Genomic DNA, 24,938 nt, shown 5'->3' on the forward strand with positions numbered 1-24,938 from the left:
AAACTAAGCTAGAGCGCTCATTATATTGAATAACATTGATTTCTTGAGAAGAATGCCTATAATTTTAACTTTTAAGATTTTTATGCTTTTTTGTGGGATTAAAAAGATCCTACGAGAGGTTTAAGCTTCTTTACTGGAAGACCACTTGCAGGGACCAGCGCTGATTGGGTGAAACGGAAGCGGCGGAATAGAAATACACGGACATTCGTTATGAATTAAAATCGGCGGCTTTGTAATTCAAAAAAGTAGCTAATTAAGACATTTTTTTGCAGACACCCTGTTTATTTATGATGGAAAGAAATAACATAGTTAATGTTATAAAAGGACAATAGACCCACAAAAATCCATTTCTCGAATTTTGAATATTCAGCACCCAATCTATACACTAGATGTATGTTTTAATCGATCCCCGCCATTAAAAATTTATAAAAACAATCTATTAGTAGGAAAAAAAAGCGTTTTAGTAAACCTCCTCTCAATATGCATAAATGAAGCAATATATCTGGGTCAGGTGGTACTGTGACGGCAATGAGGATAAGGGTCTATGAGACTTAACTGAGCTGCATGGTGTATACAGACAATAGTTTAAGAAAGTTGTGTTGAACGGAGTTGAGCAATTTTCCTTATGCCTCAGTGTGTTGCCGTGGGATTCACCAAAATTGCAGCACTCCTTGACAATCTTTCTTTGTCTGTGACGGTCTTCCTTGACTTACTAACTTCGGTGACAATATTTGCGATCTCGGTCACCTCAGGTGTTTTAGATCATATTAAAAGCTGATGGCATTTTAGTTTAACTGTCATCAGTTGGCAAGCTAACTAATTGCTGATGCATTTTAAATGCATTGTAGTTGACCAAGAGCTCGTTAACAATATAACCTGTTAATTATGCACTGCTGCAATTCCCAAGCCAGGTAATAACATGTATCAAACTCGTATTGGTGGGTATTTATATTTTTCAATATATCTCATTTATTTCATGGGGTTATTTTATTGGTATTTGTAAATGACGTTAAATTTCAATATTTAAACAATTAAGATCAAACACGGTCGCGAACATTATTAACAGAATTTGATCTCAAGGTATCTTGAAGCATGCGTATGCCCAGGCGTTACTTCCTTGGAAGAAAACGTGTTGAGGAAAAACAGGAAAAAGAGTAAAGATTGAAAGATAATTTTAGACAAATAGACAAACTTTGACGGGGGAAATATCCACAAAGAGTAAAGGGCTATTGCACCAACATCTTGTTGAAATTTTTACACTGCAATTCTATTTAGATAGCTTAAAGCTAAGGAGCTAATTGCAAAATTAACACTTTCATCACATAACAGGGGCGTAACCAGACCTGCAAAAGTTGAACGCACAGATTAAAAAAATTACAAGCACGTACAGCAAAATGTAGACTAACGCAAAACATGAAGGACAGCGTAATCACAGCAAATGTACCCCATATAGTAGCTTAATTTCCATTTATAATAAGATCATCATTTAAGTCAAAAAGTCTTTGAGCCCTGATATTAAACCTACTATTAATCCCACTGAGCACCTGTGGCATGAATTGGAATGTGCATTGCGGAGGAGAACCAATTCCTAAATAATCTTGACCAATTCCGAAACTAATCTTTAGGATAAATTGGACAATGTCCAACAAAACAGAATTGTTGCCCGAGTTGAAGGCTTGACGCACCGTCTACAGGAGTACGCTGTAGACGCACACGCTGTTAGACACGTGATCTTTAAGGAGCACGTTATGCACATTATACATAAATAAATAAATAAGTTTCTGTTCATGATTTTAAAATCCCGTGTTGATTTAAGCAGGGATAGTGTATTGCACGGTAGACTGGATCCAGCTTTATATAATTAGATAAATGCAAAACGTTTTTCTTCCCATTGATAGGTGCATTGATAGGTGCATTGACCCATCTGTCAAATCACCACCTGCCCAAGAACATACCCATGCTGCCACGGTTTTCAAACGCACACGCACGCACGCACGCACACATGCTTACACACGCATCGTGGGAAAGGGGAGGTTTCTGAAAACAAAACTATATAGTTGCAAATATTTATTTTTTCGCTTTCTTTTCTGAATACGTGATCTTGTTACACTGATTTAACAATTGGGAACGTGGCAAGATATCCGTGATAGTCATCAGCATAATACAGAAGGCCATTATGTGGATTGTAATCTAACATGGTATTGTATGTACCAGGTTGGTTGAACGAGATCCTGTTCAGCGGAAGTGTCTCTTGTTTTCCAGTATTGGTGTCATAGGTATAGCGGATGTACGTGGATGTTTCACTGTAGGAATCCGTGGCGTAAAGCACGCCACATTTCATGAAAGTGTTTCCCACGCTTCTACTGCCAATGGTCGTTGCCCACGAATTCTCAACGTTGAGAGTGTCTTGGTTGATCTTAGCGATGACCAGGTTACAGTTGTTACTCCTGTTCCCGTACACTAACCACAGTCCGTACTCGTCCACGGCAAAATCAGTGGTAGCGTAGCCGCCCCATTGATAAGTGCATGTGTTGTCACTGTCTACGTATTTTAAGTGGTTCTCTGCCGAAATATTTCTTTTCTGGATATCATATTTAACTATATTTTGAGTTTTAAAACGCTGAAAATACAAACCACCTTTGTTTACGACATGTCCTGTACCAGCCCATTTGTATGGAAGTGTAATTGACGCACTTTGTATGCCACGTGTCATGTCTTCTACAGTTTCGTATACAGTAATTACTTTATTTTCATATCCTTTGAACAACCACACTCGGTCTGCACCGCTGGGGTTAGTTGGCTGAGAGTCTTCCATCCAAGAAGGATAATTGCCTTTTGCTGGGCTGTACTGAAAGGCCATTGACGTGTTCTCAATTCTAATAGAACCACCAGGAGGACATGTTGTCCCTATAACAAAAAACAAATGTATTATATCCAATAAATATGTACAGGTAAGAAAATAATAAAATGAACATACATAGTGAAATAATGATCACTTCATGATCAAACTGCTACACAGAGCTTTACAGCATTGAAACGTACTTCCTAATTGCTATTTCAAAGTAAACCGTATTTAAGAGAAAAAAAAACTTTTTTTGGCCTCATAATTCGACTACATGTATTCTTCAAAGGAATTCAAAAGTTTCATGACTTTCTTTTTATACAATTTTTAAACAAGAGAAAACGCTGCCCGCACGAAAACGCAGTAGATGCTCCAGCGCAGTAGACTACTGCAATTACACTGCAAGCATGCCTCAAATCTGCTTCGATTTGAGGTATGGATGCAGTATATACTTCCCAGAAGTAGCATTCTACTGCAACCATGCTTCATAAAACCACAGTAGAAAGGAAGCATAATGCTTCACCGCAGTAGTACAATACTGCATTTCTACTCTGCGTGCAGCAGTTTCGAAGTAGCATGCGTTACGATAGCAGTCTTCTACTTTAAATATACTTCATATCGAAGTAGAAATTAAGCAGCTTGGTTTGATAACCATTGGTTTGCTTCGTTTCTACTGCTCTGAGTCTGTCGCTTTTATGGCATTTCAATCCTACTGCAAATCTACTGCAAAAACAACCTAAATTGTAATAGCGTTTCTGTCTACTTCAATTCTACTACGAGAACTTTGTCATTTTGTTGGGGAAAATGTTACTACTGCAAATCTACTGCAAAAACATTGCTTAAATGATCAGCGCGTTTCTATCTACTTCAATTCTACTACGAGAACTTTGTCGTTTTGTTGGGGAAAAGGTTACTACTGCAAATCTACTGCAAAAACATTGCTTAAATGATAGGCGTGTTCAGTCTACTTCAATTCTACTGCGTGGACTTAGTCTGTTGGTGAACCGCTTTCTAAACGCCTTTTTGTTTTCCAATGGCTCCTTCTTACCACTTATTCACGCTCGATCATCTTCAGTTTTGTCTTACCAACTTCGGAGACTTTCTAATAATGAATAGAATTGGCCTATGCAATTCATTTAAATACTGTTGTCCCTTTGAACGTCAATCATCCAGAAAAGTAAAAAGAAACGACAGAGGTTTCATACTGTGCAATCTTAGATGAGCACTACTATTTATTGTAAATAGTTAGTTTACTTGTTTACTTATACCGGAATATGCTCACAGATAGAGTTTTTCAACAAGTGTAAGACCTCATAATACGTTAACAAAATACTCTTAACCAAGTGAATAAACAAATTGCAAAAAAACAATAATAATAATAATAAAAAAAAAAAAAAAAAAAAAAAAAACTGTCAGTAAGATATAACTACAACTACTAATCTTTCTCTACAAAATTAGGGAATTGAGCCACAAATTGTTTAGAATCACTACACAAATACATTAACGGTTCTTCCAACTGGCTAATATCTATAACTTTAATTTTCCCATATATAACTTTCTTAATATGACATGACAGAAATAAATTTTCACTACATTCATTCAGTTCTTTAATAATTGCAAAATATCTGTAACCATTAACAGCACCGCATCTGATAAAATATTGAATTTCACAAAAGCCCTCTTCCCACTTTGCAGTAAAGGAATTTCTTTTTTTTACTGCATTGTACGACTTGCTGCAAAAAACAAATCCTTTCTGGTAAACTCTTAAAAATTTTGCACACTTAAAAACCGCACCAACAATTCTTGTCAAAATGTGGGCAATATTAGTGGGAGGCACAAAATCAGAACTAGGTCCTAGTATGTGAGACGCATTCCCTATACGGCCTGAAAATTTTAAACTTGACCACTTTGTCATTTGTTGCAGCAGGGCCTGCACGGCACCATCCTTCTCTTTTTCAATAAGCTGGGGTAATTTCTGCTGTATGCAAACCGCAGTGACGATTTGCATTTCTGCTTGCTGAGTGCCGTGAAACTGCTTCCTGAGGTCGCCATTCAAGCTTTCATAAAAAAAAAAAAACAGCTGTGGGCCCACAGTGGACCCAGATCTTTGACTTTTGAAACCAAATGTAGTAAAGAATGCGCATTAAACGTACAGTACCTTTCTCCATAAAGTTTATCTAAACCTATATTGAATTTTTTGAAATGGTAACTTGCTTTGTCTAAGTCATTTTTCATTATGCAAGACTTAAGAAGTAAATAAGTTCCTATGACCAAATGAGTAAAATGAGCAAGAAATTCTGGTGGGAGTATATCATACAAAACAGGCAATGAATAAAATATGAGAAAGGTACGAAACTCAGATGCCTTCCAGTCTCCAAAATTATCAATTCCTCTAGGCATGCGGGAAATGAGTCTGTTTGGGGCCATGTTTTTCAATCTCATGTTCACTGTCTCGATCATAGAATATAGTGACCATTTTTCATTCCTTGTGTCTGCTCCGACCCATAAAGAGATCATTTTCACTAAACCGAGAAGAACGCAATGCATATAATCAATACTCTGGCCTCTAATAATATCAAATTTAGGCAAAAATGACATCATAGACACTCCTTTGACACCCATTATTGGTTGCACTTCTCTACGCTTTCCATTCAAATAGTTTCTCTCAACTTCAGCAGCATATTTCAGCGTATTCTTATGTGTTCGAGTCTGTGCAAGGCCTGATTCTTGGTCAGTTTCAAAAGGATAGATGTGTGATTTTCCACACTCACTTAAAAAACAAGTTTCACCTCTGCTATAACAACATGGGCACCCAAAGTTTCCATTAAACTGCACCATTTCACTCATGAGACATCGAGCAGGAGCATCTGCTACTGATGAAATTATGATGGCGCGCACTTTTGTTGGAACAGAAGTGATGGTCATGCTCACACCTTAAATATAAACAAAAAATAATTAACTCATGCCAAGTACTTCACTGAAACTGAAAATCATTTATTTATTAGAATGTCAAAAATAATAATAATGAAATGCCAGCCTTATTAAATGTTTGTCATGTTAAATACCCTAGTGCGGTACCACTAAAGTCAGATTTATGAGTGTGTTTGCAGCATCTGTAAAAGGGTTTAAACGAAAGTTATCTATACCTCATCTCTATTATGAACAAACAAAAAAGCCTGATGTACATGAAACCAATTTTTGAGATGTAATACTATATATTGCTGTATATATTACAACTATGGATTTGATAAGCAAAATAGCATTAAGATGGTTATAAATACCTTCAAATAATGAATGGAATTCATTCAACAAAGATCCCAGGAAAAGTTTCATATTTGGTTTCTGATAACCAAACCATAAGCCAAAAAACAACCTGTTATCTCTAGTGTACCTAAGAAACCAAAGCAGAAATAAGACATAAAATATATTTTTAGATTGTAGGATCAAAGCCCTAATAACATACTTGAATAATTCCACATGCTCAATAATGCAGGTGCTCATTGTTTAATACTAGATTTAAGCAAGGGTGTCTCTTTCACATAAACATTTTAAATTAAATGTAATCCTGGTGGTACTGAAATTAACAGACCATAAGTAAGATACAAGATTTGCTTTACAATACCAGGCAATTAATTACTGACTTAAACAATTGACACTTTTTCCTCAGTGGCAACTGTAGGTCATTTTGGTTATGTCACAAGAAGGACTGAATAAAAAACAAAAATAGGCTTCTCTATAGTCCAATTTTATGTAGTAATAACACAGCAAATTTCATATACAAATAATTTTTTTTGTGATTTTAAATTATGTATAGGAACGTTTTCTTCTGATGCATATTTCACTTTTAGGTGTTTTTTTTTTTTAACTTTTCCCCTTTTTATTGTGTTTGCATTTTGAGTGGAGTAAATCTTGATGATTAATCATGTCATACCTTTTCTTAGGGGGTAACTCATTGATCACAGCATACAGTGGCCACACACTTAACTTTGATGAACGGAATACAGCTGCTCCATCAGTGTTCACTTGTAAGGATAAATGTAGCTCATTGAGCTCACTGGAACATCCTGAAAATACATATTACATATACATATTTATATTAATATACTTGGTTTTATGCAGTGGCTTCCTAGTTTAACCAATGACACTGACAGCCAGGGGGCAGATTATCTCAGGTCTGATTTTTAAAAGACCTTCTAAATTCAAAACAATCATGAGTAAAATACAGTACAATAATTCTATACAATGAAGTTTTCTGTACAAACCTTGAAAATATCCAGAGGTGTTGAAATGGTCTTTGTAAAGTTGACCGTCATACACATCCTTTATAGACCCATCTCGATCTCGTAAGCTTTCTTTGGTTTGTTTTAGTTCTTGAAGAACATCTAGTACTAAAAAGTGAATTTGTGCATGTAAATTTATTTAGAAGTATGTAGGCCTAATGTTGCCCACAAAAATAATGACATGAACCTAAATTTAGAAAATTATTCTAAAAATTGTAAAAAAAAGGGTCATGAGCCATTTTAATAGTAACTTCTTAAAGGTAGTCTACTTAAAAAAAGATTTAAAAACCAACAAAGTATTTTTAAAACTTTAAAGGGATACCAAAATAAAAAAGTTTGCCATAAAAATTTGATGTGATTTTGCCCCAGCTAAAACAGCTAGAATATATTGATAATGTTGCAACTATTTTAAACTGTCTGTAAACATTAGGAGAATGCTTTCCCAATGTACTACACTGTTAATGTTATTCTGATAAATGTTACCAGCAGGTTCTATAAACTGTAATAATATATGATGAAATAAATTTACAAACTGTATGGGCTGCAAGAGCTTTGTGCTGTTTGTTCTCCACCTAGCGGTTTATTAGAGATTGGGGTTAGGTTAAGCTGACAACTGACACCATGGATTTTATTATTTTTGGACTGATGGTAACAAAAAGTGATAAATAGGTTGATAAAATGTTATACTAAATAAAGTTATATTGTGTGTTCATTACTTCTTGGAGGATAAACATCAGGGTCATTCCGTGGTATTTTTGATATATTTTTCATAATAGTGATCATTTTAAACAATAAAGGCTATATACATTAAATATAACTTCTCTCTTACATTTAGTCAAGTGCATTAGATTCAGATGTATTTGATTATAAAATAATGGATTCATATCAATTTGTCCTTCCAAGATGATTTTCTCAGTACTAGTAACTACAAAATTAAAGCTAACAACTTATAACTTCATAATATCCTCAAACATGCTGAGCAAACAAGATATAAAAAAAAATTGCTTAGAACTACTTCAATGAGAAATTGAATTAAATTATATAAGCATTAAACATGAAACCTAGCACTGGGATGACATGACAGGGCCGTAGCCTCCGGGGGGGCTGGGATTTAGAATTTTCCACACTGGTAGGGGGACACCCCCTCCCCACTCGGGGGCTTCGCCCCCTTGTGTCCGCTTACTGCCCCCCCTGGCATTTTGTTCAGGCTACGGCCCTGCATGAGGCATTTTGATTGGACTATAAGAGGTCAGGTGACCAATGCATCAACCCTTATGTCTTTCAAGATAATTTTAATAAAAATGCATCATATATAAAATAATTTCTAAACTGTGAAACACTTCATTTTAATGAATACTTTTGAAGTTATTTTAATTTAAGCACTTTATTGAATATATGAATAAATGTGGTTACCAGTAGATTACCTCTTTGATGTCCAAAATACTATTTAAAGATGTATCCGACTTTAAAAATATATCCACAGACAGAGCTTTGGTGTTAAAGCTAAAAGTTAAAATCCCATGTCCATTTCACGTCCTGCTGAGATGCTAATTATTTATTATATTACATAAAAATTGACGAAATCAGAGAAAGTAGTAAAATAGAAAATGAGGAAAATAAAAGGAAAATAGGAGTTCTACAAGACAAAATTGACGGACTAGAGCTGGAGAATCATAATTTGAGACAAACATTACGAGAAAATGACCAACGCATCGACAAAATGAACAGAGCGATGAAAGAGGCAGCCAAGGTAGCTTCGTCGGCAATGATAAAAGCCAACCATAACGAACAATACAGCCGAAAAAACAATGTAAAAATATATGGCATCCCGGAGTCTGAATCGGGCGATCAGACAACTTCTGCCCTAGTAATTAAAACATTAAAAGAGAAGATACAGGAAGAGGTGAAAGGCGATGATATTGTGGCAGTGCACAGGATTCCCGGCAAACCAGGGGAACCCAGGCCGATCATCTTAAAGTTAAAAAACACAGAGATAAAATCCCGTATCATGCGCAAAAGGGATGTGCTAAAAAGGTCCGACAGAGCCCTGAGGCTAGCAGACGATGTTACAAAAGAAAACAAGGATCTACTTAAATTGCTGAATGACCATCCGGAATGTGAAAGTGCGTGGTATTTTAATGGCAGTATATATGCCAAGATTAACGGCAAGGAAGGCAAGAAAAAATTCGACATCGGGGACGACATTGGAACAAAAATTCGTCACTAAAACCTTAACACTATAATGTTGATGCAAGTAAAATTGATTGAAACGATACATTTCATGTCTTAATTTGTACAGAATAGTGCAAAAAAAGTAATATATAATTAGGATCTCTGTAGATTTAATACATAGAAATCATACATGTAAAAAGTGGTAATTAGGCATATAAGATGTAAATAAGGAATTCTGTTTTATCTCCAATTATCTTTAGTATTATCCTCATTGCTATTATAATGTTTTCTACATCCACGACAAATACAGAGAAAAGGTGTGCTTCATGTCTAATCACATAGACTAAATGTTTGCCGAAGTGGTATTATTAGAGAGTAAATGCTTGGCACAAGAGCACACAATTGTGAAATTCTATTCATGTATATTGCTCTCTGCGCATCAGTTGTTCTCAGCGCATCAGTGTGGAAATCTTTTGTCAGTGAATCCGTGGATGATGTGTGTGAATACCTGAGGAAAGACAAGCTACTTAAGACTATAGAAATAGGAAGTACTAGTGTGAATGAGATCGCGAGGATGGATGTTGTCTGTGTGGGAGGAGAACATGTGTATAACTTTTGGTGTGTGTGGCTCCTGCATTACACTTGCTGTTCTTTGTACAGACACAGATGTGTCTGCACATACTATAACTGTTATTTGTGTCTGCCGTCGTCATTGGTAACACCGTGACTTTCAAGGACAACATGATAAGTGGAAAGCCACAGGTTAGGTTAGAAAATCAGCTTCTTATATTTTTTCCTTCCACTCCAAATGATTAAAATCGCCACAGTAAATTGTCAAGGACTAGGTAACCCAGAGAAGAGAAAAGACGTTTTGAATTATTATAAAGGGAGAAAATATTCAGTGATATGTCTTCAGGATACGCACTTCACAACAAAGCTAGAGCCCTATATTGAAACACAATGGGGCTATACTTGTATCTTTAATTCATACCGCTCAAATTGTAGGGGAGTTGCAATTCTTTTTAACAACAATTTTGAGTTAGTTGTGCATAAAAAAACACAAGATGATAAAGGTAACTTACTCGTTGTAGACTTAACTATTAATGACTGTCTAGTCACGCTATTAAACATTTATGGTCCAAATGAGGATTATCCAGAATTCTTTGATAAGGTTAGGGAAGCCATACTTGAATTTGCAAATACAAACATTATAGTGTGTGGAGATCTTAATATCGCAATGGATCCAATTTTAAATACTTTTAATTACAATAGGAATAATAACCCAAGAGCTAGAAAAAAATTAATTGAAACTATGGATAAATTGGATCTGGTAGATTACTACAGAGTTATAAATCCTTCCAAAAGAGCATACACATGGCACAAAAAGAACCCAGTTAAACATGGTAGGCTTGATTATATACTAATATCAAATAACCTCTCAAATCTTGTCACGGATATCTCAATTAAAGCGGGTTACAAATCAGATCACTCGTCAGTTGTCTTAGAATTAAAATTTAATGATTTCGTTAGGGGACCCGGTCTGTGGAAATTCAATTGTTCTCTTCTAACCGACAGAGAGTTTGTTGACAAAGTAAAACTAACCATTAAAAGAATAAAAAATCAATATGCCAATATCTTGTATAAAGTATCCATAATTGATTGTATTCCAGAAGAAGACCTGCAATTATCCATATCCGATAGCCTATTTTTGGAAGTACTACTAATGGAAATAAGGGGGGGTAACTATATCACATGCAAGTGCTAAGAAAAAAGATAAGAATAAGAAGGAAAAGGAACTTATTGATGAGATACAAAAACTTAAAGATGACAATGACGCAGGAAATTTAGTACATAATGGCATCTTGGAAGAAAAAATACAATCACTAGAAACAATAAGGAAAGAGAAACTACGGGGAAGCATGATAAGATCACGCGCACAATGGGTTGACGAGGGGGAGAAACCGACGCAATATTTTTGTGGTTTAGAGTCCAGAAACTTTCTGAATAAAACTATTCAGGTGCTAGATATAGATGGAAAAGGAACAGTCTACGAACAGTCAGAAATCCTTAAGGAGGTGAAGCTTTTCTATAAAAAATTGTATTCAAGCAAAGAAAATGAAATAGATGACGTAGACCTCAGTAATGTACTAGAACCGTATTCCTTTAATAAATTGGACAATGTTACTGCTCACGAATTAGATCAAGAATTTACATTAACTGAAATCCTAAGTGTTATTAAATCAATGAAGAATAACAAGTCCCCAGGAAGTGATGGCTTTTCAGCCGAGTTCTACAATTTTTTTTGGAATGATCTCAAGTACTTTATCAGAAGAGCTATAAATGATATTTTTTTAAAAAAAATGTTGCCTATCTCACAAAGACTCGGAATCATTGTATGTCTCCCAAAAGGAGAAAAATCAAGAAAAGACATGAAAAACTGGAGGCCGATTACACTCCTGAATGTATTTTATAAGATTATTTCTGGATGTATCTGTGGACGAATAAAACACACTCTGAATTTTCTCATACCTCCTTCGCAGTCGGGTTTCATACCCGGTAGATACTTGGGTGATAACATACGAGCAATATATGATCTGATGGACTATACTGAGAATAGACAGATTCCTGGCCTTCTAATGTTGATTGACTTCGAAAAAGCTTTTGATTCCTTAGCTTGGCCCTTCATCCATAAAGTTCTTAACATCTTCGGCTTTGGCAGAAATCTAATAACATGGGTAAACATACTAAACACTAACATTACAGCATCCGTTCTACAATGTGGTTTCCTGTCGAAACCGTTTTCTATCCAAAGAGGTTGTCGACAAGGTGACCCAGTAGCCCCTTATTTATTTATATTGAGTGCTGAAATGCTGTCAATACTGATAAAGAGCAACACATTTATAAAAGGAATAACAATTAATGGAATCGAGAATAAGATTTTACAATATGCAGATGACACTTCACTTACATTAGATGGATCGAAAGAATCTTTATTCAATTCCCTGGAAACCCTTGAATACTTTGCAAAATTATCTGGACTACACATCAATGCCTCAAAAACTAAAGTAATATGGATAGGTTCCAAAAAATATAGTAAAGATGTGTACCATCATTCCAGATGGAAACTTTATTGGGGGGTACAAATATTTGAGCTGTTAGGCATAACTTTTTCAGTAGAGTTAAGTGACATGATTGATCTGAATTATCAAAAGCAAATGACAAAAGTACAAAGTCAGATTAAACAATGGAAAAAACGTATCCTTAGCCCAATAGGTAAAACCACGATTGTAAAATCGTTATTAATTTCCAAACTTACCCATCTATTTATCTCCCTACCCAACCCAAACAACGGATTTATTTAATCGCTTGAGACTGAGTTTTATAATTTTGTATGGGGGTCAAAATGTGATAGAATTAAAAGGGACGTAGCCTCTCAAAATCACAACGCTGGTGGCCTTAAAATGATTGACATAAAAAAAGTTTTATCACATCATTAAAATGTTCTTGGTTGAAAAGACAAATTACTAGGAAACAGATTTGGACTAATATATTAGAATCCATATTAGGAAAAAAGTTAATCCAGAACCTGCTCGACTTTGGTGATGATTATGTCAGGAAGTTAGCAGAACGTATCCAAAACAAATTTTGGCAGGATACTCTGATAGCTTGGGCTTACTTTATGAAATCCAAATGTTAAGGGAATGGGCAAGTGACCCAGGCGCAATACCTCTTTGGTATAATACTGAAATTAAGATTAACAACGCTTCGGTGTTTATCCCTTCCTGGTACAAACAAGGAATAAAAGTTCTTGGAGATATGTTGGACAATCAGGGACATTTAATGAAAAAGAATGTGCTTGAACAAAAATTCAATTTGAGAGTCCAAACTATGCAGTTTAATAGCATGTACAGTGCAGTAAAGGTTTTTCTAAGACAATTTGATAAGGAAAAGGTGGCTATTACAGTCACCCCTTACTACCCGTTTCATTTCAAGGGGCTTATGCTAAATGAAAAAGGAAACAGATATGTATATAATGTCCTAAATAAGAAAAATATTATTCCCACTGGTGTCTGTACATGGAACCAAAAACTATTCAATAACGGGGACGCTCGCTTAAAAACGGAAGAAATTTTTGAGACTTGTTTTGGAACTTCTCGAGATACAACGTTACAATGGCTTCAGTTTAGAATAATACATAGGATACTCCCTTTGGGTGCTTATTTGAAAAAGATTGGCATTCAGGATAATGACATATGTGGCTTTTGTAAAAGAGACCGTGAAGATCTCCTTCATGTGTTTATACAATGTAATAGTGTGCGTCCTCTTTGGAATAAGTTTCAAGACCATATACTCGAAAAAACTAATGTCAATTTGGATCTCGATGACTATAAAATCTTGTTTGGAATAAAATGCACAACGGAAAGTAAAAATTTTAATTTACTTATTATGTTTGGAAAACTATATATTTATAAGTGCCTGAAACAAAATAAGACCCCAAGCTTTCAAGGTCTTTTGGGTTACGTAAAATTTATGTATCATATTGAAAAAAATATTGCTCTGCGTCATGGATCTTGCACATATGACAACTTTGTTAAACAATGGGCACAATGGTTACCACTTTTTGTTGAAGGGGAATAGCAGTAGCATCCCTTTCTTTATCTTTTGGGTTTAAGTTTTCTATTATATTTTATTTAATTTTGTTTTGTTAATCAGCAGGCACTTAGAGATGAAGTTACTATATTTGAGTGAAATGGACAGACAACTAATTAGTCTATTTTTGTAAACACAACTGTGTAATGCAAGGATAATATACATATTAGCAGTGACCAAGTATGAGTGTTGTGCGTACGTGGGTATGTGTGCGTGTATGAAAGGAACATATATATATACTCTATTTGTGTTTATTTATTTACTTATTATTATTTTTTTCCATAATAATAATAATAATAATAAATATATTACATAATTTTTAAGTAACTTTAATTTTACCTAAGTTTTTGCTTAAATATAACTTCGATACAGAGGAATAAATATTAAAGAAATGTCTTTCAACTTTTTTTAATATCTTCACCTTTAGGGTCAAATGTCCTTCCAAACAAGCAAAAAAAAAACAAAAAAAAAAACAAAAAAAAAACAAAAAAAAAAAAAAAAAACACGGTATGGCCCATCCACCGTGTACATTTTGAAAATTAGATTCCAACACATACTGGAGGATTAATATTAAAATTAACAGTTAAGCTACCATGACTTTTCCCTTTGCTATTGTAGTGTTTGCATTAATATAACTCATTAACCTAGGGCAAACATTTCGTTAGTGGACATACCATTATTATTTTTCTTTTAATTTCTTTTGAAGTGCCAATGGCATGCCTAACCATAACGCCACCAAAAAATATACCACGGAATAGCCCTGAACCACGCTCGGCTGTCACCTTGATTGGATAGTAAACGATTGTCGTAAAATCGCTAAATGATATTAAAATCGGGTACATAAACTTACAAACCACCTAGGACAACCTTAGACTGCCACATTAATCCAATACAATGCAAACATAAACTATAACAAGTAGTTGTCAGAATGAGCTTCTGAAACAAAACTCAGCTAACTTAAACATAATAATCGAAATAAAATACTGCCGGGCATTGGAGCGGCCTAAAACTTGGCACGCTTACCGCTAATACTGCAGGCTACATCCTCCCGTCGCTCGTTTGTAAATTCCGTGCATGGCATACGCACAATCAAACCGTAAATCAGAAATCACCTCTGATGTTTAAGTTGGTCCACTCTAACCTACCATTACGAAAAAGAAGCCATGCCATTGGACAATGCGACCTCTGCGGTTACGTCATTTCCTGAATTGGATTGTTAAGAGGCAGCCTAAGGTTGTCCTAAGTGGTTTTTAAGTTTATGTACCCGATTTTAATATCCTTTAGCGATTTTACGACAATCGTTTACTATCCAATCAAGGTGACAGCCGAGCGTGCCCTGAACAGTGCTTATTTCAACAGCTTCCTTGAAAACATTTTTCAAACGCAACTCTTTTGTTAGCTGGGAGCACATATTTAAGAAAAATAATTCGTATTACCGCACCTTCTTTTACAAACGATGCCATAATCTTTAAACTGTGCTGAAATTTGACATAAAAGTTAAATGATATATCGCCGCTTTAGTTTATACTTTTTGACCATTACAGACCAAGACGATCCATGACGAGCTAAATTATTGTTGTTACTTAGATCTTATATCAGCATCAAATTTAACCACCCAATGTACTAACAAAATAAACATTAATCATCTTCTTTTTGTGTTCATTATTAATAAACGATCGTTCACGAAATGCCATGTCCTCGTCTTGATTTTTTTTCTGAAGAATATCACAAGAGGGCGCAAGAATGCCGTGAGCCTAAACAGCTAATCGAAGGTCTAATCGAAAGCCAATTAGAAGCTAAAAATTGTGATTTTTTTTAAATACTCTCAGAGATTTAATGACAGAGGGGTCAATTTTGGAATATTATCTGGCTAACCTTGATCAACAAGCAATTTTTTAACACTTGTAAAACAGGATTATAAATAAATAAATAAATAAAATAATTGCACGATAACGAAGCGTGACACATTGCACTTTCATTAAATCTGGATTAGACCTAGTTTAAATCTACAAACTAAGTTTACCAATGATATTCACATACCAGTAGACAAATTCGAACTATATAAACCCGTATAATTAACCGACAAAATAGTAGACTTTATTGATTTTTAAAAAAAATCACTTACCGCTTAGAATTTTTTCCAACTGGTTCCCAGTCGGAATCTTCAGAAAATGTTTCACGGTGCCATTGCAGTTTGAACATCCATCCGGCTGGGAGAGTCCTAAATCCATATAACAACTTTCGCAATAGTAATTTAAAATGAGCGGTGTCTTTAGTGTCTGGAAGAATTGTCTATACATCGACATCGTGCTGCGACAAAGATTATCGGCCAGGCAGTGAATTTCTATCAAAGCAAGCAAGTCACTTAACGCGACTCCGGTTAAGTTGTGTCGTAAAGCGAAGGTGACTATAAGTAACATGCTACTGGCTACAGTAAGACCGCATCCCTCATACAATGGCTTATCTTCGTCAGTTTGAACGTCGTCGAATTCGTGCGGTTGCTCACTCTCTGTCAACTCATCAGACTGAGGCAAAACCTCGTGCACATCTTCAAAATCAACGATGTCTGCATATTCTGAACTCAATGTGTCAGTTGTGCATGAGGGTGGTGCTATCTGTTCAGGGACGCCGTGTTCGTTAATTTTTTTTCTCCACTTAGTTGTCCGTGATAGACCGGTGTATGCACCTTTCATACTTTTCCTTTGTTCAGCCATGCCAAATATCTTATCTCGAAGATACCAAACACAAGTGCTGTAAATCCCTGTGCAATGCTTAAAATAGTCCAACTAAACTTGTGGCAATAATTCTGCGTACAGGTAAGTAGTAGGGTAGGGTGGGTTGGAATTGGGTGCGGGAGGAGTCACTGGGGTAGGCCGACTGTCATTGGTCAGAAGTAATCTTTAATTTTCCAGCACCCACTGGTATATAGGGAGGAAAGTGCGCCCTTTTTACCTGTTAACTGGACATTACTGTAGCAAGGACTTCACTAAGACAATCTAAAAGACTGCTTTTAACAAGACGCCTTTATTTTATTATTCCGCACAACGAAGAGCTTTCAAGTTTGCTCCCATCTTTGAGCATGCTACGAATAACTTAATTATCTAGTTTTTATTATTTACTGGGACTGTTTAAAGGAACATTGTTCTTCTGTAGTAGGGGCCTACTTGTAAGCGTTCATTGTGAATTTTTTTAAAATTTTGTGACAGCAGACTTTAATAAAAAAAACATTGCACCTTTCCCATTTGTTCCCATAATCGTAAAACTCTGGTACGAAATAGACAGAACACGATGCCTATTCAGAAGAAATAGGAATTGTGGCTTTGTTAGAAACGGTATGATTTACTTATCTACTATAAACCTTAGCTATGGATAATTTTGAGCTAACAAAACAAAATCGATTCTATGACGAAATGTGTAGGGAAAATAAACCTCAAAAGATGAGAATTTGCGTAGCTAGGTTGCTTCCGTTTCAGTCACCTGAAATGTACCTGTCGTACTGTTTATGATTTCAAGGCGTCATAGTAAACTTAGCCACACACCACTAGATTATCTATTAATCGAATCTTAAGTACCATTCTTTGATGTACAGTTCCCTGTCGGCGATGCTCGGGTAGATCTTATCATTGATTCACACTGTAAATCTCAGCGTCATCAACCGTGAACAGGGAGAGACTGTTGTAAACAACATATTTGACACCTAGATGCGTGTAATTATATATTTATATATAACCTCTCCTCCACCCCATTGTTGTGAGATTACGTGCGCCACCCTTTATATTCATTTGACTCGTTTTTTTATTCTTAAAATATTTTATAAATCTCGATAAATGGAATCTACACATGAACAAAAAATTACAGAAATGGACCTCCTTCTTCAACCACAACTTCATCTTAAAAACAAATGCTTCCAGACAAGCAGACAAGCAAACACTCGTGACCCGGATTACAATGTTCCAGGCTAATTCACGCCGTAGTAATTCCGCCTTGAACAAGTCCCCTCCCCTTACTATATTAACCCCTAAAAGAAAGCCCCTGCTTCAACAGAAGGTCTAAAATGTCCGGGCCCGCATAGCGTGAACGCAAAGAACTTCATAATGTACCAAGTGTTTTTGCATGTTCGTGCCACGTGGTGCCATGGGCTATTACGATAACCGCATCGCACACAACATATTGCAAAATTGATACTTGATTTGGTGTGTTTGTTTTAACAATCCCCCCCCCCCCCCCCACACACACACACAAAAACACCGGCCCATAATAATGGAATGCAGCTTATATGTTGGCAGCAACAAAAAAAAAGCGAAATGACGAAAGCACTTGCTTTTTTATACCTTTTAAATATAAACATATGTAGTTAATACGTACATATTTCACAGTTGCTTCCGGTGTACGTCTCCGGGCAAATACAACTATGTGTAGTAGTTCCATTCATACAGGTGGCGCCGTTTTGGCATGGTTGACTGCGGCAGTGATCAACCGCTGAAACAGAAGTATTATCACTGTTATGTTATTACTAGATTTCCAACGAAAATGTTTTTTTCATTCTTAGGTATTTTCTCGTTAAGACATCATTGGAAGCGGCTATATCTTAAACGGAACGTAATTAGTCGAATAATTATATTTGATTTATTAAGAGATCAACTAGTTGAAAATGTCTACGTGATTGGGTTCTTATAGTTTTTTCAAATGTGCTTAAAAGTAAGCAATGTAGATTAAAAAATAGATATTGTATGGAAAAGACCAGTGTACAATCTATGTAAAATGTGCCTGTGTTAATATTAAACCATTTCCAACATTCAACTAATATGACAGCTAATGATGACAAAACCTGATCTACACTAGTACTCTGCATGCCACGTGAAATGAACCAACACATAAACATAATGTATATGTAATACCTGACATGCTATCGCAACCTATTAATGTCTGATCTTTGAAGTACATGTGTTTACAATGCATTATGACATTCTTCCATACAACCGGAGCTTAGACATTCAAACAGAGCCAACAAATGTGTTTATGTGGTATACCCGTTATATCTTGTCTTCTTAAAGTATTTAAAAATATAGACGTAGAGCCCATAGATGTTTAAACTCATCTGTTCCATTGTACGTAGGAACAGTGTCACCGTGACGTCACACTAGTTCACGTGAACTCACCTACGTCACACGTGGCACCGGTAAAACCAGGCAGACATGAGCAGATAGCAGTGTCCTCGCTGGCTGAACACGTCCCGTTATTTTGACACGGTTGACTGTCACATGGATCGGGAGCTAAAAATGGCGAGACGTATTTAGAAAAAATGACATGATGGATTTATCCCAAATGGTTTAAATTGTAAGACGATGTCAAAATTGAATGGCTTATATATATATAATATAATGCTGAAACCCAAAATGTCCTTCGGTGTTAGATTTATACTTTGTGCTTTAACCAAAATAGAAATAAAATATAATACAAGTCATCATACATTTGGCCATTGAAAATTTAAATCTATATTATATCATCACTACCCAGCAATAGATTGTTTGATACATCAAGTATAAAAGTTTCATTTCAATTTAAAAGATGAAATCGTGGCTTTTCTCCTATAACACCATAAACAAGATTTCATGATAATCCCTGACTTATTTGGAGCTCTTAAGAGCGCGTCCATGAGAAAGCCAAACAGATCAGTCAGAAGGCGGCAAGGTGGGGGTCAGCAGATTTTAATAATTTTTGGTGTGGTAAACCATTAACATGAAAGATATTGTGAGCCACTGGCTTTCTTATTTTGGATCATTAGTTTTAGAGATATGGGGGAAGGTCTTTTATCCGCAATTTTGCCAAAATATTGCATTTTTTAGCTCTTGAAAAGTTATAATTTTAAATATTATTTTTAAAAATAATGTACATCATAAGGAATTATTTAGGTATGCCATATGATGGGTTAAGGAAAGACCTTTAATACCCAGTACAGATTTTTCGAAAGGGCACTGTCATGACCACACAAGGTTGATTCTAATAAGGCATGTTTTCCGTATGCTTTACCCCCTCCCCTTCTTTAAATGCACACATCTTCTTTTTTGCAGGTTGTATCCATATAATTTTGGTATGTGCCGATAGAAAAGGGTTGCAAAATAAAATTTGTGAAATAAAATCTGTGTTAAACCTTGTAAAATTAGAACTATAACAATTTTAAAAAGGGTCTAAAAACGAATGTTTTTATACTACTGAAATGCTTATCTGTTTCTTCAACTAAATTAATAAGTCAAAACCATGTATAGATTTGTGAAAAGCCCTTAAAACAATCTTGTTTGCCCTGCAGACAAACTTATGAAGCAAAAATACATTTTTTAAATTTATTTATGTTGTAGAAACTAAATGTAAAATAACAATGCTAACTCTGTGACCTATTTTCAACATGGCGGGTACTAGGATTATCACCGGAGCAACTGTGGAGCAAAGCACATCGTCTTTACAGTGTTAAAACATAATGCTTTCTTAATTTTATGAAGAACACGCACTAGAGATGCTTAGGTACATCTCAGAAGGATTGGTGTGCACCAGAATATCACAAGAAATGACCACAGCAGCTGGTCGTCGGCAGGGGCGGATTGAGGCTCAGATTTTGAAGTTTACATTGTCGGGTATCTAATTTTGTCTGTCGTAAGACGGTCAAAAATGTAGAATGGATCAACAAAGATAATTTGGAAGACTGTCAGAAAATATCTCTGGATCCGCCCCTGTTAGAATGTGCATTTTTTTTTTTTTTTTTTTTTTTTTTTTTTTTTTTTTGAACCACTTCAAACTGTCGTCAGGCTTAGGTTCCTCGATATATCCAGCTCATCGATTTAGCTCTGGATGTTTGTTGTAAGGTAAGTGATCATATATATACTATATATAAAATATACTAGAATCAGATACACTAAAAACTCAAACCAGTTTAAATAATACGTTTGAATATTTTTAAGTAATATAAAGAATATTAAGCATGTTCTGGTATATTTCAATTCATAGAATTTTACTTGATTTCTATTTCATGGTAAATATGTCTGCTGAAGAGAATTAACTGTGTATCTAACTTATCAAGTATATTTGTGCATTAAATTCTAGGGCTTTGTTACATGTGTTATCATAACACAAACAGTTAAGAGACAGCTTGTAGACAGCTTCATTAGAAATTTCTTTCACGGAATCAAAGGTATGTAACACACATTTAGTTTCACATTCAGTTTTGGCATTTTAGGGGATGTTACTTGTGCCAGTTTTTTATATTTTAGTTTCATATGCAGATTTATGTGTGTTTACAATGAAGTTGAAGTTAACCACTTAGCTTTATGTGACTTTGTAACACACTGTGCTTCAATTTTCAAGACTTACACAGAACACTTGTACAACTAAAAGTACTTTAGTAAAATCAGGAAGACTTTGCGGTCCATTATGTTGTTCATGTTGCTTTGCAAGGGAGTGTGCCAGACAATTAAGCTGATTACGATGACTGAGCCTGAGTGTGATACTCCGCTGAGATAGATTGGTCCTGCTACAGTAGTTTCTATTCTGAACACAGTAAGCCTCTGTTGTTGTAAAACATTTATTGATGTTATGTTTATTTTTCAGATTTTACATCCTAGGCCTGGATGTTAACCTTGACATGGACAATCTTACAGATAATAATAGAAGAGTCACCTGAAATTGCACAGGCAAATTCATCAGATTCAGATGTGAGCACCAACTCTGTCTTTCTATCATGGAATTCTGGATTTCAAATTGGATTTCCATTGGATTGACAAATATTGACAATTGACAGTTCAGTCACACTAAACTATAGTGGCATGTTGCTTCAAGTTACCACACTTTTTCTAAGATTGCTGAATTATCATTACTGTCTAAGGAGACCCTAGATCTCTCAACCAGAAGAAGAAACTTGGGGATCAATCAGTTATAAGATTAAAATCTCTGGAACACTACCCATCACTGTTGTGTTCAGTATATGGAAAAGATGACCGTGATATTGGAACCTTGGAGATTCATAGCTTGATTTCACTCCTGTGAAAAGTAACTGCTTTGTTCTTTTACTGTCCAATTGATAATATGAAAATAAAGTACTCCTCCTGTCATTGTATGTTGATGACTTTGTTTTAATTTTCTTTATAGAAAAAGAATATAGATAACAAGATATCACATGTATTTACAAAACCTATGAATCATTTGAAAGGAAAAAGAATGGTTGAAAAATGCAATATAAATCATTTCAAGTGGATTAATTAGTGTTGCACTTGAGAAAACTGATAAAATGAGACAGTCATTCCCTTTTACCTTTAGAAAAATCCTTTGTAATTTTTTTTTTATTTTTCTCTTTTGCTCCCTGAAAATAAGGTATATATGCAATGCTGATGACATTGGATATGCACAGTAATAACTCATTAAATGGAGGGGGGAGGGGGGTTGAATAACTTGTCACTAATAATTTAAATTTATTCAGAAGTTGTATGGCTCTGTTTGAAAAGAATATTATCTGAGCAACCCTGTATTACAGATCTCAAAATAAAAAACCTTCAAAAATGGGCCTCTTGATTATTTTGAGGAATTATGGTAACTGTATTTTGGGACAGAATTTATGGCAGCCATCATGTATTTATAAAAATTGGATAGATTTGCCCTTATCAAAGCATTGTTTGAATTCCTGGCTGTGAGTCTTTGATTAAATTTGATTATTGGAAGGTATTATCTCAAAATGTACTGATATCTTGATTTTGGTCGTTTGGTTTTCTGCTAAAATTGCTTATGTTTGAGGCACTTTTTCAATATCTTTTGTTGTGTTTAACACACTTTTTAAAATTTGTATGATGAGACCAATATATTCTCAGGATCCCTATACAGTTTTATGGCTGTCAACCCTGCAAAAAGAGAGATATGAATGCTTGAACATTGCTTGGTAGAAAAGTGAGTTTGGGGGGTGGGGTTATAAAAATGGGCGTGGCTCGTTAGTTTGTGGGTTAAACTAAAATTAAGTAACATATTCTCAATGGCAAATGGCTGCTTTAAATAGGTAAATTATCAATTTATTTTAAAAAGTCATCAGTTTTGATATATTTGCTTATGAAGTGGCTTTATTGACCGAAGCTGAAAATCAAGCCAAAAATGGCCAAAACATTTAATATTATATTATAATTATATCCAATGATTTCTTTTGGGATTGTTGCCTTCAATATGAATATCTCCTATGTATGCAACTATATTATGAATTTGGTTGAAATCTGTTGACCCCCACCTTGCCACCCTCTGACTGGTCTTATCATGGACACACACTTAATACTGACTGTCAATGAAAACGTATCATTTATTTACCAAATGATATTTTAAGTTCATTTGGCACATTAAGAAAATAGCAGTTTTCGTGTGAAATATGTGAAATATGAAATAGTAGTCAGCCCACTCTCTTATGACCAAACAAGTGCATTTGTACCCATTTATATGGTTGGAATCGATTCTCGGAAAAAAAAATTACAAGAAAGTTTTCTAGTGCGTTTTTTATTTACTGTCAGTATATATCCATGCGATATTATTTCACCTTACCTGGTGTCGTGACTTTCAGTGACCCGGCTTTACACTTCAAGTAACTTTTCGTCAAGAAATCTAGAGTATGCTTAGCAAGTCTGATCCTGAATTCTATCTCCTCCGATGACGCGCCAAAGTAAGACTGCCTTTTTCCTACGAATGTATGATAAAAAATTATTCTTCTACCCCCAGGCCTGGATTTAATTATCATTACAAAAATGGCTACTATAGACAAAAATGATTCCAGGTGCTTTTTGCCCAAATGTCATAGTACTTAAATTTAATATTCTCCTATATTCCAATAATTATACAAGTATATTTAATTTATCTTGATGTATGTTCACTCCTGTACAATATTAATTGGCACTGGACTGGATTTCTTCAAATGGCCAGCAACATGTTCAGGGGCGGATTGAGGCCGTTTGTTTTTAGTAAGACTTAAGATATTAAACTGTCATAATTACTTTCAGTTGTAATATAAGAGGCAGATTAAATCTTAGTTCAGGTGTAAGCTAGCCTACCTATGACTGGCTGTAGAATGCTCTTGATGTCTGGACGCTGGAACAGTGTTGGACATTCCTTGTGGAGAACATCACTGGCTTTCTCGATTTGAACCTGTAACTTCAGTAACCCGAGAAGTTTGGGAAACGGAACTTGGTTACTTGACGGAGTATTTCGTCCTCTGCCAAAACGAAGAAAAATGCAGAGGAATAAAACTTGAAATGTGAACATAACGAAATGGCGAGTGCTTTCTTTCCTCTTACGGGTTAGTACCAGTGTGAGGATAATGTCCTCGTCGGTCGCGGTTCAGAAGGAAAGGTGTGAGCCAAACGTGATGAGTAGCAAAGATAAACCCTTGCACTTCAGATCAATTCCCCGAGACTGGTGGTGAGGGTGTAAGCCAAATGTATTTATTGTAGACACAGTGTCACGTGTTACTTGATTTTGAGTGAACTGTTCAGTATGGACAGAGTAATAGTGAGTTATCCCCACGTGATCGGTCAGTAGAGTAGTTGGTACAAATAGTAGGTGATAAGGTGCAGCACGTTTTTCGTCCACACGGTTTGAATGGAAAATACGCCTAAAAATGAGAATGCTATTCCATTTTTGCGAGTGTAAAATATTGGGAGTTATATATCCCGAATTGTCTCACAGTAATTACTTTTGAGTCCACTGCCTTCAAATACCTTGCCAATATGCCATTATTTGAACATTTAGACTGGAACTTTTTTTCGTGTCAATGTGGTGAGTTGGCCAGCAAATAGGAGCAGTCAATTGACATTTACTCTCTTGTGACCTTGACCGTTACTATCATAGAAAAGGTAGCAGAGCCCGAGTGAGAGCTGCTAAAGAATGAAGTGGCCGGGGGCTACAAAAAAAGTCAAGGTCAAATTAGCCTTATAACTGGCTTGGACATAAAAACGGATTATGTCCATGTTATGTGCTCTTTAACG

General features: G+C 35.4%; 1 protein-coding gene and 1 long non-coding RNA gene across 3 annotated transcripts; one reads left to right on the forward strand and one right to left on the reverse strand.

Annotated features, from left to right (window-relative positions):
* Positions 1-2,052: 2,052 nt before the first annotated feature.
* On the reverse strand, positions 2,053-24,412 carry LOC106171004 (noelin-3-like). Of its 2 annotated transcripts, XM_087014172.1 has the most exons (5): positions 24,006-24,410; positions 23,503-23,637; positions 19,104-19,217; positions 18,310-18,423; positions 2,053-2,907 (listed from the first exon to the last, which is right to left on the reverse strand). In XM_087014172.1, the coding sequence occupies exons 1-5, from the start codon at positions 24,214-24,216 to the stop codon at positions 2,105-2,107; spliced, it is 1,377 nt and encodes a 458-aa protein (XP_086870298.1). In that variant the 5' UTR covers positions 24,217-24,410; the 3' UTR covers positions 2,053-2,104. The 2 variants fall into 2 exon arrangements, with proteins under 2 accessions (XP_086870298.1, XP_086870299.1); XM_087014173.1 differs by lacking the exon at positions 19,104-19,217 and having other exon boundaries at positions 24,006-24,412.
* On the forward strand, positions 20,141-22,048 carry LOC147761979 (uncharacterized). The gene is made up of 3 exons (XR_015334791.1): positions 20,141-20,801; positions 21,040-21,127; positions 21,544-22,048. It is a non-coding gene; the product is annotated as an uncharacterized LOC147761979 (long non-coding RNA).
* Positions 24,413-24,938: the final 526 nt, after the last annotated feature.

The sequence above is a fragment of the Lingula anatina genome, chromosome 5, assembly GCF_051362555.1.
Source record: "Lingula anatina isolate TDL-2025a chromosome 5, LinAna3.0, whole genome shotgun sequence".
Taxonomy (NCBI): domain Eukaryota; kingdom Metazoa; phylum Brachiopoda; class Lingulata; order Lingulida; family Lingulidae; genus Lingula; species Lingula anatina.

What these genes read in the sequence shown, in the direction of transcription:
- LOC106171004 (XM_087014172.1), bottom strand. Translation starts at nt 24,216, where the DNA reads ATGTTCACATTTCAAGTTTTATTCCTCTGCATTTTTCTTCGTTTTGGC. An exon ending in CATTCTACAGCCAGTCATAG is followed by an intron (nt 23,638 to 24,005) that starts GTAGGCTAGCTT and finishes ATACATTCGTAG; the next exon opens with GAAAAAGGCAGTCTTACTTT. An exon ending in CGGAAGCAACTGTGAAATAT is followed by an intron (nt 2,908 to 18,309) that starts GTACGTATTAAC and finishes TTTTTGTTATAG; the next exon opens with GGACAACATGTCCTCCTGGT.